General features: G+C 39.0%; 2 protein-coding genes across 6 annotated transcripts in view; both read left to right on the top strand.

Moving 5' to 3' along the window:
- Nucleotides 1–18,641, top strand: part of LOC113526534 (uncharacterized) — a 38,092-nt gene that overhangs the window by 14,870 nt on the left and 4,581 nt on the right. For 2 of the 5 annotated variants that reach the window (XM_053234868.1, XM_053234867.1), the window contains exons 2-4: nt 13,885–13,965; nt 17,370–17,492; nt 17,702–17,776. In XM_053234868.1, the coding sequence (XP_053090843.1) occupies nt 17,754–17,776 (23 nt within the window). In that variant the 5' untranslated portion in view covers nt 13,885–13,965; nt 17,370–17,492; nt 17,702–17,753. Of the gene's footprint in view, nt 1–6,649; nt 6,786–13,884; nt 13,966–17,369; nt 17,493–17,701; nt 17,777–18,641 lie in introns of those variants that run through there. The other 3 variants (XM_026913665.3, XM_026913666.3, XM_053234869.1) reach the window with 3 other exon arrangements.
- Nucleotides 11,449–13,174, top strand: LOC128318507 (glycosyltransferase family 92 protein F13G3.3-like). Its single transcript, XM_053234681.1, has one exon. The coding sequence runs from the start codon at nt 11,449–11,451 to the stop codon at nt 12,454–12,456; it is 1,008 nt and encodes a 335-aa protein (XP_053090656.1). The 3' UTR covers nt 12,457–13,174.

The following is an 18,641-nucleotide window of genomic DNA, read 5'->3' as shown; positions in this document are numbered from 1 at the left end:
TTTAGAGGCTCTCTGCAAACCCCCCTTCGAGCCTATAGAGGAGATTTCAGACCGTCTTCTGACATTAAAAACTGCCTTTCTCTTGGCAATTTCCTCTCTTAGGAGAGTGGGGGATCTTCAGGCCCTCTCTGTGGCCCCTTCCTATTTAGACTTTGCGCCTGGGTTGGCCAAAGCATTCTTGTACCCCCGAGCGGGATACGTACCGAAAGTCCCCTCCTCGGCACCACGGCCGGTCGTGCTGCAGGCTTTCTGTCCTCCTCCCTTCAGGGAGCCCGACCATCGGAAGCTCAATTGTACGTGTCCAGTGCGAGCACTGGACGCGTACGTCCACAGAACTGCCCTGTGGAGAAAGGCGGACCAGGTGCTTGTGTGCTTTGGTCCCCCTAAGAGGGGTTTTCCTGCTTCTAAGCAGACCCTGAGCCGGTGGATTGTAGAATCCATTTCTCTTGCTTTCGAGTCCTCTGGTCTCTCCAGTCCCCTGGGGGTCAAGGCTCACTCTACCCGAGCGGTGGCGGCCTCTAAGGCCTTTCTGGCAGGTGTGTCCTTACAGGACATCTGCAACGCGGCGGGATGGTCCACGCCCCTGACCTTTGCCAGGTTTTATGACCTAGATACGCGAGCCACTCCCAGCTCCTCTGTCCTTGTGCCTTAGGCTTGCCTCCTCCTGGAGGCAGGGACTTGTAAGTCTGGCGGCGTGGGTATACTTGTTCCCATAGCGTTTCGTGACGCAGCTCGAGTTCCTGAAGGGGAACGTCTCCAGGTTACGTATGTAACCATGGTTCCCCGAGGGAACGAGACGCTGCGTCTCGGTGCCACACTTCCGGCGTCCCTGCGGCGCTTGCTTCATTTTCCAGTAAGCTAACGCGGGGCTCGCCGCTCGGGCTTTTATGCTTCCGGGTCGCTACGTCACCCCGCCCGTGACGTTTCGCCCATCCATTGGACGGATTAGACACATGATTCAGAGCGCGGTCACGCGGGGGCATTCCCATAGCGTTTCGTGACGCAGCGTCTCGTTCCCTCGGGGAACCATGGTTACATACATAACCTGGAGACGTTTCTGTGCATGTTTTCCTGTGCGTGTGTTCACGTGGGTTTCCTCTGGTTCTCCGGTTTCCTCCCACCTCCCAAAAACATGCTGGTAGGTGTATTGGCTGTGCTAAATTTACCTTTAGCTATGAATGAGTGTGTGAGTGTGTGTGCATGGTGCCATGTGATGGACTGGCATTCCATCCAGGGTGTATTCTCACCTCATGCCCAGTGTTCCCAGGATAGACTCCAGATCCACCACAACTCTGACAGGGAGTGACAGTAAATAAAACTCTAAGTAAAAACATTTTGTTTTACTTTGCTGTTACATTTAGTGCAAGGTCACAGCTCTACATTTGTGAAAACACATTATGTGGTTAAACATTAGTTCCCTTACTTATTTTCTTCCTTATTGAATACTCAGTAACTTTAATTCTCCCTGCAAGGCAACAGAAGAAGTATTATCAGCACTAATTTAAAACATGACATTGACCTCTCGTTTTAAATTTAGCACAGTTTCTTTTTGTGAAATCAGAAAATTCCCCACATACTATTGAAACAGAACGTGTCAAATAAGCATCCTGGCTGTGTAGTGCAGAGCAGAAACTGCCCCCAAATTCCAGCCCATACTCTCAGAGTTCCTCTACAGTTTCTCAATGAGTTTCCATGCCATTTAGTTAAAGTGGTCTGTACTCAGAAACTGTGTTATAGGGTCAGATGAAATTATATGCACATGGTGATACTTTCCTTTATACAAAAGCTATTAAAATCATTTTCCCTCTCCAATATAGACAAGAAGGTCCAAGCTGCTTATCTGAGAAAATATAATTTCCTGGAATCTAGATCAGAACGAAGGAGAAGGAGAGGAAAGTCATTAAAAAATTCCACAGCTGTAGATTGTTTTGCAATTTTAATAACCATCAGAACATTTTACTCGCACACTTCTTTTGAAATATGACTCTATGTGTAGATGTTCAAAGGCTGGGGAAGACTTTACACCCAGCATTTGTCACTCATGGACAGAAAGTATACTGCATATTTGCGAAAGTGTGAAAACAAGTAGTTTCTTCGGAAAGTGAAAATGACCCTAAAATAGATAGTTGTTTGTAAAATCCTTGATATACGCACACCTGTGTCCGCATCACAATAATTGAATTCTGCATTAATAAATCAATTCTACAGGTTTTAAAGACTGTTAAACTTAAGGTATTGTTCTCTCTACAGAATACCCTAATTTTTGCCCACTATGTTGCCTAGCAACTAAAGCTTACTGTTAACTAATAATATCTTATCAGCCCCAGAACTGGCTCACTTCCTTTTTGGTCTTGGGTATTAGGCAGTATTATTAATTTTGGTAATCACTTGGCCGTTACCCAAGTGGAGACCTAATCTCAAACTTCACTGGGTTCACAGCCCTTAAGGACTTTAGGACCACCTACATCTCTTTGATTTTTGGGAGACTGGTGGTAAAGGCAATATAATTTGCCCAAGAAACTGTTGAAATGATGTATTTCAGTGCAAGCCTTCACAGCAACAGACAGCAACAGACAGCTCAAGGCAGCTCCCCAACAGATAGCTCAAGCTTATGACTGAAACTCTGTCACTCAATTAAATGAGGGTACATCCTTTTCATCATTTTTCCCAAGCATTACTGAAGCTCCATCTGGGCAAAATCCAACAAAGCATTCTTTAAGGAATGCACCATGAAAGCCAAGTACACAGTTAAGTAATACTTCAGTGATTCCTTCAGCTTTGTTGGATGACGGTTCTACAAGGACTAGAAAGAAAGTTGTAGGTTCAGAATTGTTAATTGCACATCTCAGATACACAGTTAAACATGCTGTCTTGCTCAAAGATGTGCTCTCATCAAATGAGAACTGTAATCTGAGGCCTAGTAGATATAATGCTGGCTGTCAAAAAATACACATTTCCTTTGAGATGGAGTTGAGTATTTCTGCATAGAAAACATTAAAAATGTAGTACTCACCCCATTGATACGCCATACAGTCATTTTTTTTATTTTACAAGGCCTATAACTTTTGCTGAAGTACTGAACATGAATTTTGTTCATGCAGTGGCTTCCTCTTGTGCTTTAAGGAAGCTTGCGCCCAGTGGTTTTTCACTTGCACACTTGTAGAATTGTGACTGCTCATGGCTTTAGTTTATGGCTCAGTAGAAGGTTATGTTCCTGTATTTTTTTTTCTTAATAATGCAAGTTGTTTCACTTTTGTATATCCATTTGCACTAACTCACAGTCACTAACAGTTTTGCCATTCACTTGAAAAAGTGTATCTTTGCAATCCTGTTCTGTGTGCACCAAGGCATGTGGCTTCTTTGCAAACAACCCAGCTTTTTGATATGCTATAAACAGAAATGGATAGATTTTCTTGAGGTATTCATATTGGGAAATATTCCAGCACCTTTTCAAATTATCTTCTGTAACTGACTATAAGCTTGGACATTGCTGCTGCTACTCTGGGCCGTGGCACTGCTGCTGCTTCCTTGGCCAATGCCCAGCTCTAGTTTGTGATTCATGTTATACTGTATGTGATATTTATAGTAGCAGACTGCATACTTGATACCTCTCACACACAGTTTAATTACAACTGGTTTGAATAAATTGGTGTTTTAGAAGTTCAAAGTAAACAGCTACAAATAAATATAGTTGGCTTCCTTTTTGCTCCTTTTTTCATCCATCTCTGTAAGACAGGATAAGATAAATTTTCGATCAGGTGACCTGCCTTACCATTAACATACAGTTAATAGACATAGACCTCTCTCTACACACACACACACACACACAGGCTAACATTAAGCAAATTGTTTAGGATAATATGAAAGGCACATTAAACAGTGCAGTAGAATACTGTTTATGTTTTTTGGTGGATTTTAATTAATTTACTTAACTAGCAGTTTTTGCACATCTAGCATTGAATATGTGTTCGTCAGATCAGATTACATTATGTAATAGCTAGCTAACCTAATCACCCTGCCAACAAGCTAGCTACATTAATACAAAATCTGGTAAAACTGCCTGAATTACTGCCTAAACTAAGTTCAGTTAGATGAATATGGACAGATAACTCACCATAACTGTTGTTTTTTTTTTTTTGAGTGATTTTGAGGGTTTACATTCCTGCCTCTCAGTGATCAGCATTCATCTGATATTAGATTACACTGTGTACAGCAAACTGGACAATGTCTGTTAAAGATGAAATATGATTGGCTCTTATTTTTTGCCCATGAAACATGATTGGACCTTATAGTTTCTGTGATGCAGTGACTGCATGTTTTGTTCCTGCTGTCCATCACATCCCAGTACAAGCAGAAACTCCAATTTTTACCTTCCCCAAATCACTAAGGGTGCCAGAACGCCATTCCAGATTGTTCCAGCTCATTTTAACCCCTGACCTAAGGTTGTGAGTACATTGCTGGTGCCCAACTTTGCCTTAAGAAACAATGCATGTGTGGAGGGAATACACAAAGGAGGGAATCAACTCATGGTACAATGAATAGAAACTACAGTACTTAGTACAGACGAAGCCACTGACATTGTCAGAGCTGAAATGCTCCGCAGTTTGCATTCTAGCTCATCCCCAAAGCTTGTCAGTGGGGTTGAGGTCATGGATCTGTGCAGGCCACTTGAGTTCTTCCACACCAACTTTGGCAAAGCATGTTGTTATGGATATTGTTTTGAGCGCAGGGGCTTTGTCATGTATACAAGATTGAGTGTGACTGTTGGCGTAGGCCTGTTAGTTAAAGTGCAGTATAGTATAGTGTATATTACTGGGCTAACAATAACAAAGGACTTGTATACATGATGTGTTATGAATTTGTGATGTAGAGTAAAAGCTACAGCCATAATAATTGATCATTTAACAGTCACACTCAATCTTGTATACAGACAGATGCTCCAATATTCAGAGTTTCCTGATTGCTTTACCAGACACTCCACAACACACAGTCACGAGGAATTCTATCTCCATTCGTATCTTAGTTTTTGCTGTTACTGATTATATCTTATGCACATATATAGACAGCTAAGGCTTAAGTGTCTCAAAATAGCATACACAGTAATTAGGAATAAAAACAGCCTTCAAGCTTGTCCTTCTGTGAAGAGGGTAGAGGAAATTTGTTTCTCTTAGTACTGTATTTCATTGCTATTTCTGCTCTTTGTGCTGCTTTGCATTAACTAGATAGTGACATGTTGCTCTGCTTCAGTAATCCAAACGGAAAAAAAAAACAGAAGAAAAGCCTATAACTCATCCTTTTCTATCATTTTTCCAGCCCAGGGTTGTCACTGGCAGGATATTTTTGGTTAACCAAGCAGTGACATTGAGATCTTAAAAAAAATTTAAAAAAATTAAAGTAATAGTGCTCTACTAAGAGTGCCAAAAGGGTCATAAATGCCTCAAAATTTATTCCTTTACTGCACACCCAAAAACACCAGTAGATGATTTTCATGCCTTATGAAGCATAAATTACGTGTCACTAAGGCACTTTTGATGCATTAAAAATGGATAGATGTAAAACATGTCAAACAGATAGCCTCAAAGTAGCATGTTAAAATATGTCAAATAGGTCTTAATCACACATTAAAGTGATTTGTAAAAACATGTCAAATAGGTGTCCATCAAGTGTCAAGTGGGCTCAAATATATCAAATGCATTCAATTCATTATCAGATTTTAAGCTATTTAAAAGGGATTTTTTAATATGATTGCTCCTGTTCCAAACTCCACCAGCACCACCAACACAAGCATACCACTACCTGTGGAACTACTGTGCTGAGAATGGTCCATCACACCGCCAGAAAAATCTGGTCAACTGTGGTCATATAGTCCCTTCCTGTTGACAGAGTATAGAGGGTAGCAAGAATACAGAGAATAGCAAGAAGAGCGACAGTCAGAAGTCAGACAGTCAGAATTATTATTTAGAATTATTTTCTAACGTTCTCACCTTTCGTATTGCTAAAACCGGGAAATGAAATAGGCCTAACTAGAATTTTTACTATTTGATTTATACAGTATGTCTAACATCTGAAGGTACAACGCGCACACACACACACACACACACACACACATACACACATATATACACATTATTGTGACACATTTTTAGGTGGCATAAGTATTCACCCCCTCGGTGTAGTACCACCTTTGGCTGCCATTACAGCTGCAAGTCTTATGAGATATGTCTCGATCAGCTTTGCATATCAGGATCGTGATATTTTTAGCATTCTCCTATACATAACTGTTTGGGTGATGTGAACGGAAATTTTCAAGTCTTGCCACAAATTCGCAATCGGATTAAGGTTTGCGTTTCGACTGGACCATTCTACAGTTCTTGGTTTTGTTCTCCAGTGTAGCTTTGGCAGTACGCTTAGGATCGTCGTCCTGTTGCATGCTGAGCCTCCGTCCCAGTGTGTTCTCTTGCAGGACTGCTCTGTACTTGCTTCCATCCATCTTGCCTATTTCAAGTCCATTTCAGTTCCAGGTAAAAACTTCAGCCTGAAAAACAAAACATTATACTCAAGACAGTTGTGTTGAACCAAAGGCAGTGAAATTTCACTTCTGAGTGTAGATCTCTAAAGAGGATGTCTGCTGTAAATGTACCCAGAATCACTGTGTAACTGTAACTGAGGGAGCTGAGACAGACACTCCCGCGCGTGCACACACACACACACATACACACACACACACACACACACAGTCTGCACAACAAAAGAAGATGCGTAACGAACACTGCTGCTCTTCGCAGGTAAAGCATTTTAATGTTCCTCTCATTTCAAAGTTTTCCATTTGTAGTGAAATTTTTTACAGTCTAAAATGTTTTTTCTTTAAATGAATTACTTTCTAGGCATAGTTTCGTTTTCGTTTTTAGTGCATATAAATAGGCGTATAACGGTTTTTAACTCAACATTGCACACTAGACTACTAAAAGCGACTTTAATATTTTTTATTTTCTACTGAAAAACATCCCTTGTGCCAAAAAAGATGACAAAAACAAGTGGAAAGAAAGCCTCTTTCGACTTATCCGACTAATTACAGTATGATACTGTGTGATGACGGTGGTGGAAAACTGCAGGGCTCCTGGGTGTGTTAGACGTAAAGCTGCTCTGAACTTGTGGAGTTTAGTTTACACGAAGAACTTGAAGTTTATCTCCTGAAAAGTAAAGTTACAGCTGTCTTAGAGGCAAAGCTTGTGTGCGTCCATAATTACTGTCGAGTTTAAAAAAGTGCCCTTGTAACTATTTCCTACAAACATCAGGACTGATTTGTGTTATACTTGGATTGTAGTGCGTTGTGCTTTGCTGTGCTTTCATACGTGGCTACAAAATGGCAAAACTTGCAAAGTAGTGTGTTATGAGTTGAAAAGGGTGTGGTTTCCGCACACTTCAACCAAATTACATCTACACTGGAAGTGCTACAACTTTTTTTTTTTTGGCATGCCCATGTTATGTGTTCCCTGCTGGAAAAAAAGTATAAACCATCACAGAAATTCTAAAGGTTTCCACTACAAATACCATTACAAACCATCAGCTAACCATTAAAACCATTACCATTAGTGGTCCTTAATGGTATCCACTAGACATAACATACCACCAATAGGAGGCAACAAATTACCAGTAGAGAGCCAAAAGGACCATTACAGTTTCCGTTAAAACCAATACAATTCCTGTCATAACCATTAAAACCATTACGAATTCTATGAGGGTTTTTTTTTTCCAGCAGGGGCATGGTTATCAGCTTCCAAACAGTTTTTCTTTCATAATTCATCCAATTTCTGAAATATATGTAGAAGTAGTAAAAGTACAGCATTGTACACAACGTTTCCAGAGAAGCAGGATGTTTTGGACAGGTTGATGTGACGTAAATTCTTAACTTACATCAGACATTTCAAATATCTACTGGTTTTACTTCCTACATACTGCTCCAGAAACACTTAGCTTTCACAAATGATGAAAGATTTTGTCCAAAACATCTTGCTTCTCTGGAAACTTTGTGTACTATGCTGAACTTTTACTACTTCTACTATTATTATTGTGGTACATTGCAGTGACCTCTTGGATTCTTCTTCAGAATTATATACACTCTCATTTCACCTCATAGTACCACAACCTTTCAGCACACCCTTTTCACCTCATAGTACATTACTTTGCAGGTTTGCCGTTTTGTAGCCATGTATGAAAGCACAGTATATTAACGTTCAATGCAGTGACCATCCACTTTAAAAGGAACATCTGAACACCTGATCATTTATGCAGTTATCCAGTCAGCTGATCATGTGGCAGCAGTGTGATACATACAATCATGCAGATACAGGTCAAGCATTGATCAGGTGCCATAGTCTATCTGAGTATTGTTGCTGACCATGTGCATCCCTTTATGGCCACAATTTACCCATCTTATAACGGCTACTTCCAGCATGATAATGTGCTATATCACCAAGCAAAAGTTGTCTTTAACTGGTTCCATGAACATGACAATGAGTTCAGTGTACTTCAATGGCCTGCCCAGTCATCAGATGTGAATCCAGGAGAGCACCTTTTTAGATGGGTAAATGAATGTGCAGCCAACAAATCTGCAGCAATTATGTGATGCCATCATGCAAACATGGACCAGAATTTCAAAGGAATGTTTTCAACACTTTGTGGAATCCATGCCATGAACAGCTGAGGAACTCCATCATGTGTTTAAAACTCATTTGGAGGCCTTATTATTAATTCAGCAATTTTCCTCTTGCTGCAGTGGACAAACTATAGATGTCTCTGTAACCTGGCGAAGAATGATCCAAGGAGGATTTAGGTTCAAATTAATACATTATCAAGAATTCTGGTTGGGTGATATCCAGTTAAATAGGCTCTTCTAATTCCCTTTAAAATTTAAGTGTGTTCCAATGGTGAAGTGCAGTGAAATTTCCCCAATAACACTTAAGCATTAGAACTAACTGCCTAATTGAGATAACATAAATCTATATGATGATATGATATATGATGTTGTATTTTAAACCTGAGCAACATTACTGTGGGTAAATAAATAAATCTTCTTAATCTTCACAATACAATATAACTATGATATTGCTTTGTGATTTTCTTTAAAAGGGAAAAATACACATTCTGTGGATGATGCAGAATGAATGTATAGTGTACATACTACTATATTCTTTCTGTCTGTGGCACTAAATACAGTTTCATATTGTATGCTTGTCCTAAATTGATATATTAATGACAACCCCATCTTATAGCTTAATATTTTTTCAGTTTTCAGTAAGCCTATGTAAAGCGTATGATAATGTTTTGTGCATCAATGCAGAATCTTTTAAGAGAAGAATGTTTATGCAGTTTACACAGTGAAGAGGTCCTGACCCACCCCCTACTGTCAGGATTGCGTATGACAACTGCTCCTACCAAATAATAGTAATTTATGGTCCTTAATGATTGCAGCCATCATACTATCATGCCAGATTGTCTGAATCCAGAATTCTTGAGTGGAGTTTTAAGTCTTACTACATTTATGAGTCATTCTGTGTCAAAGCATTACCTGTGCATAAGTTTATGCACAATATATGCATATAAAGCATTCATTTAACTACTTTTAATCTGATACTGTAGTAGTATTTTTGGACCTGCCTAGGTTAGCACTGCCTGGGACCCACTCATAGTGTAAACAAGGTGCCAATTTCCAGTGAAGCCTTAAAAATCCTGTGTTAATTCCTAAAGCCCACTTTTTGTGGATGTATACTGTATATGTTGCTCCACGCCACTGCACCCAAATCGTTTGCCAAACGTGATTCAGACAGTTCATTATAAATCAAACACATTTGTGCAGTACTTATTTGTGCAGTACTTTTTTTTGCCTGGCACATCTGTCACTTACCATTTGCCTGGCACATCTGTAACTTTCATTTACCAAATGTGCATTCATTTGGCTATGAAGCTAACATGGCTTGGCATGACTGAGCTGGTTGCTCTAACGGTTATCTGTGCAGGTCTTTGTTTAGCCTATTAATGATCATTCAGGACCCAGATGAGGGGTTTGAATACAGTTAAATTTTTTTCTTTGTTTAAAAAAAATTATTTTTTTTACAGAATGTGTTTTGTTGTTTGCCATAAATGCATTTTAAAGAACTTTTGCAAAGATGTAGAGCAGTGCAGAGTACAACCCTGAAGAAGAATAATACATAGTCCCTCATTATTGATCTGCTGCTCAAACTGTTTGAACATGTCTGACCAGCACAGGAGAGCAAAGGCAGGCCTCGCAAGTGGCACAACAGTAAAGCATTTGCCTATTGTCGAGTGTCAGGTTCGATGCCAGAGCCATCCACAGCTGGGAGACAAGGGAGGAAAATTAGCCGTGATCTCTGAGTGGGAACAATGCTTTACTCTCTGTCCACTGTCAATCACAAAGATACTAGCAAATTTGCAGGCATCTGTGAGATCATATATGGGGAAGAGTGCAGTAGCACTTTCCTCGGGATGTGACGCACTGCCCTGTGACTCAGCAGATGCAGTTAGCTGGCTTTATATTTCTCAGAGGGAGCACTCTGTTAGCTGGCTATTGGGTATGAACTGGCAGGTGAGAAAAATGGGGAAAACAAACAAACAAACAAACAAACAAGGGAAGAAAGAAAGGCTTATCTGACATTTTTATTATAAAAAGACTACTCTTTTGGCATATTATGACATATGTTCCAGCATATTCCAGTGTTAATATTGCATAAAGCTCCTGCATAAAGGTTCTCAGGACTGATTTAGTCTTTTAAATAGTTTTAGGTATTTTCCATCTCGCCCTTCACACATGCCCCTAGCCCTGCAATTCCTTGGGTATGACCCACAGTTTGAATACCTAGGGGCTTCCTTCTTTGATTTACACCTTAGCTTCATAAGATTGAAATGACAACAGGGTCCAGAGAGCTGAAAGAGTAAACGTCAGGAAGTCTGAGTCCTTTGAGCCTCTTTCAAACCAGTTGCCTTCTCTATCCAGAATGTGTATCTCATCATCCTCAAAGCTTGTCCTTCCGTTGTAGGTAGACTGCTTAAGTTTAACAGTCGTTTTTTTTTTTTTTTTTTTTCTTTACAGGGCAGCACAAGTCTCACAGCAGTTTGTTTTTCTAAAGATCCTCTTCATCACAATTATCTTTTTTGTGCTCATGTATATCTTTTATTTCCTCACTGGAATAAAAATTATGAATAAATACAGGCCCACTGCCTTTTACCCTCACTGGAAAAAGAAGCATCCACACATGGCATGTGGCGTGCCAGTACAAAATGACCCAATCATTAAAGTCAACAATCTTAAAACATATATGGTTGGCTCCTACATGGAGCACCGACAGGAGGTGAAAATGATATGGACAATCACTATAATGCTTCGTAGTGAAAACGCAGAGTATCACTGCTTGCTGTGCTGCAGTGGAAAGAATGTGTCCGTATCTGCGAATTACAGCATTCACTCTGATCACTTTGGGTTTGAATACGGCACAGCTGATGTTACCTGCCAAGTACCGGAAACATGTACAACACCGACACATGTGGCGATCACTTCACAATCACCTAAAGAGGATGGATCCTTGCAGGACATACGCGCATTCCAACCTGTTAGGAGAGGAAAAGAAAGACTTTCCTTACGATTTTACAGTTTGCATTTCTGTCATGTATGATTATGACAATGTGCTGGAGCTTGTGCAGGCCATGGAGATGTTCAAGATACTCGGTGTCCAGAAGGTAGCTATTTACAAAACCAGCTGCCATCCTGTTACACAGAAGGTCCTGGATTACTACATCGGGCAGAACTTTGTGGAGATCATCCCCTGGAGTGTAGCATCCTACATTAATGTGTCCAGAGGCTGGCAGAAGTCAGTCTCACCAGGGGAGCTGCACTACTTCGGGCAAATTGCGGCGCTCAATGACTGTGTGTATCGTTACATGTACCAGAGTCACTATGTGGCTCTGCAAGACTTGGATGAATTCATCCTCCCTATGAATTTAAACAACTGGAAAGAGCTCCTGCCTGAATTGGAGAGGAAATACAATCAGGAGGTGGGCTTTGAGTTTGAGAATAACTTTTTTCCTCTTTCCATAAGGCATCCAAGACCTGAATATTCACCAGACTCTTGGAAGAAGGTTATGGGAGTAAACATTTTAGAATATGTCTATAGGTTAAACAATGATCCTACAAAGTTCAATGATTTCAAAGTCATTGTAAATCCTCGTTTAGTGTTTAAGACTATGGTCCATGGCTTTTTGCAGTCCATTAAGGGTAGTGTCAGAGTGGACCATGAGATTGCCCGCATGTATCACCTGAGGAACGTTACAAGGAAAGATGTGATAACACATTACCACATACGGGACACACGTCTCAGAGACTACGCGTACAGACTGATGCCTGCTGTTTCTGAAGTGCTTCAGAAAGCACTGGACATTTACTAACCTATCTGTGATAAGCCAAAAAAAATATATGTGAAAAGTATGGTTAGAGGCATGATACAAACATGCCACTGGACTCTAATAAATTTAGCTCAAGGGAAGTTTAGCTGAATTGTGCAGGACAGGAAGAGGTACATTTCCTGTCAGAATCATTTCTCTGTGTCACTTTGCCTTTCCCTTCTGCACAGGAAATGTCACTAGCAGACTCTGGCAATTTAAACGATAACTCTAAGCATGTCAGGCAGCACAAAAGCAACACGAAGCATATGAAAGTTCATTGGTACATTATTTGCAAAAATACAAAGCCTTTAAACATGACTTTCAGCTTATTTGAATCTCAACATTTTTATTGTTATTTTTAATAACATATTTCTGTGTGGATAATCCCAACTCCCACTGTATGAGATCTCAGACATATCTGTATCCATGATTAACAGACTTCCTTTGAGCCTTAGCAGCATTGCTGTCAGTAGAGCACTGGATTTTTTTTTCTTCTTCTTCTTTTCAGAAATAAAACTGAATTTAAATAAACTTGACCTACTGCAAAACTGTTTACTTGATTCCTGCAAAACTGATTGCACTTTTTAGAGATAATTAGATCATTTATCAAACGTGTGAAACGCTGTTCAATCTGCAGTATTCCTGAATCCCATGATGCCTATGTGTAAAACATGATATGTGCAAAACTTGAAGTAGTTAAATACTAATGAGACATCTGACAGAAATTGTTATTGAAGGGTTGGAGGATGAAAATGAAAATATGAAAAAGAGTATTTTTAATTAGTTAATGTTTAGGTGACATTATATAAAACCAATTGCCTGTTTATGAGACACATCCAGCTTTACCTGCATTTATTTGCCCATTCACTGGCTGACCACCTATTATATGAGTGGCTACCTGGTCATTTTTAGTCCTGTGGTGATTCTGTGAATGTAAAACAATATCAAAAACGTTCAAAAATGCCACATGATTGGCTGATGGGATAATTGCGTTACTGAGCAGGGGCACAGGTGTTCCTATTAAAGTGGGCAGTGAGTGTATACCTAATTGAATTTATGGTAACAGCGTAAGCATAATACCTGATATTATGGTTCAGAGGTAGAGGTTCAGAGATAGTTACTGTAGTTTACCGTTTGATGCACTTATGTCTAACCTTCTACTGTTGTGGATGGTCCCAAATGAACAGTTTATGCCCAAGAATCACCTTTTGCAGGAGCGGATAATTTCATCTGGATACTGTAAACTTCTACCTAATAACTGTTGCTCTTATAATAAAGACTGCCCTGTGCTTATCTCTGAACTCGTATTCACAATATGCTCATACTGAACATCCTTTCAATATACACCAATCAGCCATTAACATTACAATCAGCAATTAACATGAAAACCACTGACAAGTGACGTGAATAACATTAATTATCTCATTGTAGTGGCATCTGTCAAGCGGTGGGAACACAAGCGTAAGGAGCTGAGTAGCTGACTACTGGGTCAGAGCATCTTCAAAACGGCAGGTATTGTGGAGTGTTCCCAGTATGCAGTGGTTAGTACCTGTAAATACAAGCAATGTGACAAAGAATGAATAAATGTAGCTACAGTGTAGAATAGACTAGACGTAGCCAGGTACTGTAAAGCCAGCCAACTGCATCTTTTCAAACTGCTGCTCATGCTGCAGCATAACACTCTCAGAGGTCACAATCCACCCCTCTTTCGCATGCATGAGCTAACAGACACTCATGATTGACTGTCGCTGTGACTGATAGAGCATGGCCAGTTTTGCTCTCTTGGACTCCCGGCCACGGATGGCTGTGGCATTGTCGGGAATCAGACTTGGACGATAGAGCAAAAGCTTTTCTGTTGCACTACTCTGTAGCCCAACAGTGGATATTTTCAAGATTGTCTATAAGAAACCTCACTATATAAATTAAGCCCTCCCAATATAGCATCAGGGTATCTAGCTAGCAGCTATAACTTCATGTAAACTGAAAGTAGTAGCCAACATTGATAGTCAGTGTCTAGGTACTTAGCATTTAGCTAGCCTTGACAGAAGGTAGGCCTATACATCATGCCAAGAACAGGAAGTGAAATTGCAGGTACAGGGCATACAGAAGGAAAAAGCTGTTTGTCACAAGGGACAATCTCAATCTTTCAATATTAATATAGTGATCCTTCACTAATGACTAGTTTGACTACTTTTAATATGCCCATCCATTTGTGAGACTGAAATCCTTTTTTCCTCATCTCTTGTTATAGTTTAGATAGAAGATGGAAGCTGAGATTAATTTAAAGGTATAGAATAGCAGTTCACTGTAAAAAATAAATAATAAATGTTAGCAAGTGAAAATATCTTGAATATGGGCAAATGTATCTATTTTTTTTATTAAGATTATTACAAAACAAATTAAGATTATTATAAAACAAATGTAATGCTTATTTAGATGGGTTTTGATGCTTTTTCTCATTTCAAGCTTTAAATGATCTTATTCTATTGGCAGATAATTTTGCTTATTTTTGCATATTATTTACAGTGTATGTGATTTTTGTGTGAAAGAAAGTAAATGTGCTTCATTTAAATAAATAAATTGCTTCAGTTTAATATATATATATATATATATATATATATATATATATATATATATATATATATACATATGTGTATATATAAATATATATACATATATAAAGCTTCGAGTGTCACATGGTGCCATCTCTATCAAAAGTCATGGGACACACCCCCATTGCCTATGGACACATTAGCACAGGAGAAGATGGACACGCACCCTTTCAGCAGATATCCTATTAATGCCTATTAACCTAATATTTGTATAAATGTTCACTTAGACATTTTTTTTCCATAGCCTATTCCATTCTTCATAGCTTACTACTCTACTCTTAAACATATAGTCAACTTTTGCTTGCTTCTGAAACCCATTATCCCAAATGTGCCAAGAAATAAAAAATTTCAAAAACATTTCTGGACGTTTTTTTAGCCTGGGACTAATTATATGCAAATTTACGATCACTTGCAATGTTTTAAACATTAAAGCTATTATTATTATTATTATTATTATTATTATTATTTTCTTCTTTTGTTTAAACCATAAAACATATACAGAAGGAAGATGTCTTAGTGGTAAAACATACGTGTAAAAGTGGTAAAATGTGAAATAGTGCCATACTCTCTAGTTCCCTGGGTTTTTGTTGTTTGGTGTTGTCATGGATGTATGTTGTTTGGTGTTGTCATGGGTTTGTTTGTGGTCATGGGTGATTGTTGTTATTCTATCTATTGTTTCAATAGGCCTTCATTGTGAGAGTTTCTAAATGCACTTCATATTCTTTGCTGTGTCTTCTACGTAACTATAGCCAACTGTATACCAATCAGCCATAACATTAAAACCACCTGCCTAATATTGTGTAGTCACCCTTGCACCACCAAAACAGCTCTGACCCATCGAAGTATGGACTCCACAAGATCTCTGAAGGTGTGCTGTGGTATCTGGCACCAAGATGTTAGCAGCAGATCCTTTAAGTCCCATAAGTTGCAAGGTGGGGCCTCCACGGATCAGACTTGTTTGTCCAGCACATCCCACAGATGCTCAATTCAATTGAGATGTGGGAAATTTGAAGGCCAAGTGAACACCTTGAACTCTTTGTCATGTTCCTCAAACCATTCCTGAACAATTTTGAATGAAGGGGTGTACTTGATCTGCAACAATGTTTAGATAGGTGGTACGTGTCAAAGTAATATCCATATGAATGCCAGGACCCAAGGTTTCCCAGCAGAAAACTTCATCACCAACATCATGTGGACAGCCGGGTGCGTGTGCGTCACTTACCTGGGGAAGAGATGGCACCAGGATGCACTACGGGAAGAAGGATATAATATAATTAATATAAACAGAATATAAATGAAATAATGTAATTGTCTCACATAAAAGAATATTTGAGTCCAGATTCACACTGTGCACATCTCTCCTCTAGACTCACTGAGAAAAAGAAAGGGATATAATGTGATGGCGCACACTAGTCAGATCAGTCTGTCCGTGAATCCCATTTAAAGTGCCGAGAAGGGTCTGTCTGCGTCCTGCAAGACTACAATCCACGCCTATTACAAGGAACGCCCATTACAAGGAACTTCTACTAGCAGTCATGCAACACAACATTCCCATGCCCATTACACAACATTCTCAAGCCCACTCCCCCATATCCCTAAACCTAACCTTAACCCTAACCCTAACCTTAACCCTAAGCCTAAACGTAACCCGATGTTTTACATATTTGTTGTCAGTGTAACTTGTAATGGCGGGCATGCCTTGTAAAGGGTGTGGTTTGAAAGTGACAGCAGCCTTTTTAACAAAAATAGTCTTTAATATTCGTTCCAATTTAGGCTATGATGATAGCAGTCTACAACTCCATTACATTGCAACACCCCACAGTTACTGACCCTTATTCTCAAATGAAAGAGGGTAAAAACAAACATCTTTTCTGTTACCCATGGTTCATATTTAATATGTTGGTATAGGTGAAGTCTTCGGTGTTCGTTGAAAAGCCTAGTTTTAATTTAACGGTGATGTTGCTATGAAAGGAAAAGAAAAATCCTGGGTCAAGTCAGACCAGATCAAGTCAATGGCATCCTAGGCTGTGTTTTAATTGGTTTGAAATGCCTGTAAATCATGTGTATTTTCTGTAATAATGTTATGAAGTTTGTGTGGGAAGCTGCATATTCTTCTGCCATGAGAGGCAGAAGGAGGACTTGTGAGCTGCCCATAAAATAGGTAAGTAAAATAGATAAGTTAAGGTGATAAAATTGGTAAGTAAATAGGTGGGTAAAACAGAAGCCTAAACAAATGTCATATCCTAACTGATTCTCTCTCTCTCTCTCTCTCTCTCTCTCTCTCTCTCTCTCACACTCTCATAGGCGTAGCTTCCTTTTCAAAAGTGACAAATACAGAGAAGGCATTTTGTCGATATGGTCGGGAACCGTTATAAGAAAAAGAAGCCAAGACATGTGATCTTTGCATGCTGCGCTGCTGTATAACAGGTGCCTAATATTTACCCATGCCACAATAATGATTTTATTATTAGTAGTAGTTTTATTTGTTTGTTTGTGTGTTTGTTTTTCATATAGGCCTATATATAAATACAATGCTGATCTATATCATGGCTTGTTTGATAAACTATTTTTGTAAAGCTTTTGGGTCAGTTTCTATATTTTTATTTATTTTATGTTATTTTTTTCATATTAAAAAGTGATGAGCCACGTGTGTGTGTTACTCCTATACACACACTAGCACAGGAGAAGATGGACGCGCGCGCTCTCCGGAGGTATCGGGCTTTTAAAGCATTTTATTATTGCTCTCTCCAAGTTTTCTATCTGATTAATCCCCATTATTGCTCACTGAAAGACTAATATGTATATATTTCTGTTCATGTGTGAGTTTATGCATGATATATAAGCCATATATGACAGTTTCGTTTTCGTTTTGAAGGGGAGTATAACTCCATTTTTTCTTATTTTTTTATTTTTTTTTTTTACAGTAGCTTGTTCCGTTCTTCATATCCTGCTATTGTACTATTAATTATATATCATGTCAGAAACACTTCTGGACTTGTTTTAACATGGGATTAATTATAGCGACAGGGCTGTAACGCTTTAAATATAAAGCTACGCTGATTTATTTATTTATTTATTTATTTATTTATTTATTTATTTGTGGGGTTTTTTTTTTCGTTTAAACTTCAAAACATACAAAAAGGAAGCTGTCTTAGTGATAAAACCTATTGGTTTTTGTATTTATTGGCAGACTAAACGTGAGATTGTGTTTTCCTGCGTCTATAAAAATGGCAAAACTATAAGAGTAGAGGTTTATCTAGAAAACCAGATGGTACTGGTACTGCTACTGTGAAGTTACTTTTTAACTGTAGGCCTCCTGGGGGTAGCTCACTTACTCATTCACAGGAGATAGAAGATAGTAAGCTTTTCAGAAATTTCCAGATATCTGGTTCAGGAGATGAATAATGTTATATAATAAAAAACCAACAAACAAGTAAACGAGTTAATTAATTAGTGAAAAATGACTTCTTTTACCAGCAGCCCTGTTTTTTTATTATTGTGTTCCTGTCTTTCCAGGGCATAGTGGGGAAAAAACATCCGGTATACACCGCTCGTCCATGGCTTTTCCCCACATTG

Source organism: Pangasianodon hypophthalmus, chromosome 6, assembly GCF_027358585.1.
Source record: "Pangasianodon hypophthalmus isolate fPanHyp1 chromosome 6, fPanHyp1.pri, whole genome shotgun sequence".
NCBI classification, from domain to species: Eukaryota; Metazoa; Chordata; class Actinopteri; order Siluriformes; family Pangasiidae; genus Pangasianodon; species Pangasianodon hypophthalmus.
Note: the sequence above shows the minus strand (reverse complement) of the source record. Positions and strands in the feature narration are given on the sequence as shown.

Bases quoted from the DNA above. Each gene is read 5' to 3' on its own strand.
- LOC128318507 (XM_053234681.1), top strand. From the start codon at position 11,449: ATGTGTCCGTATCTGCGAATTACAGCATTCACTCTGATCACTTTGGGT.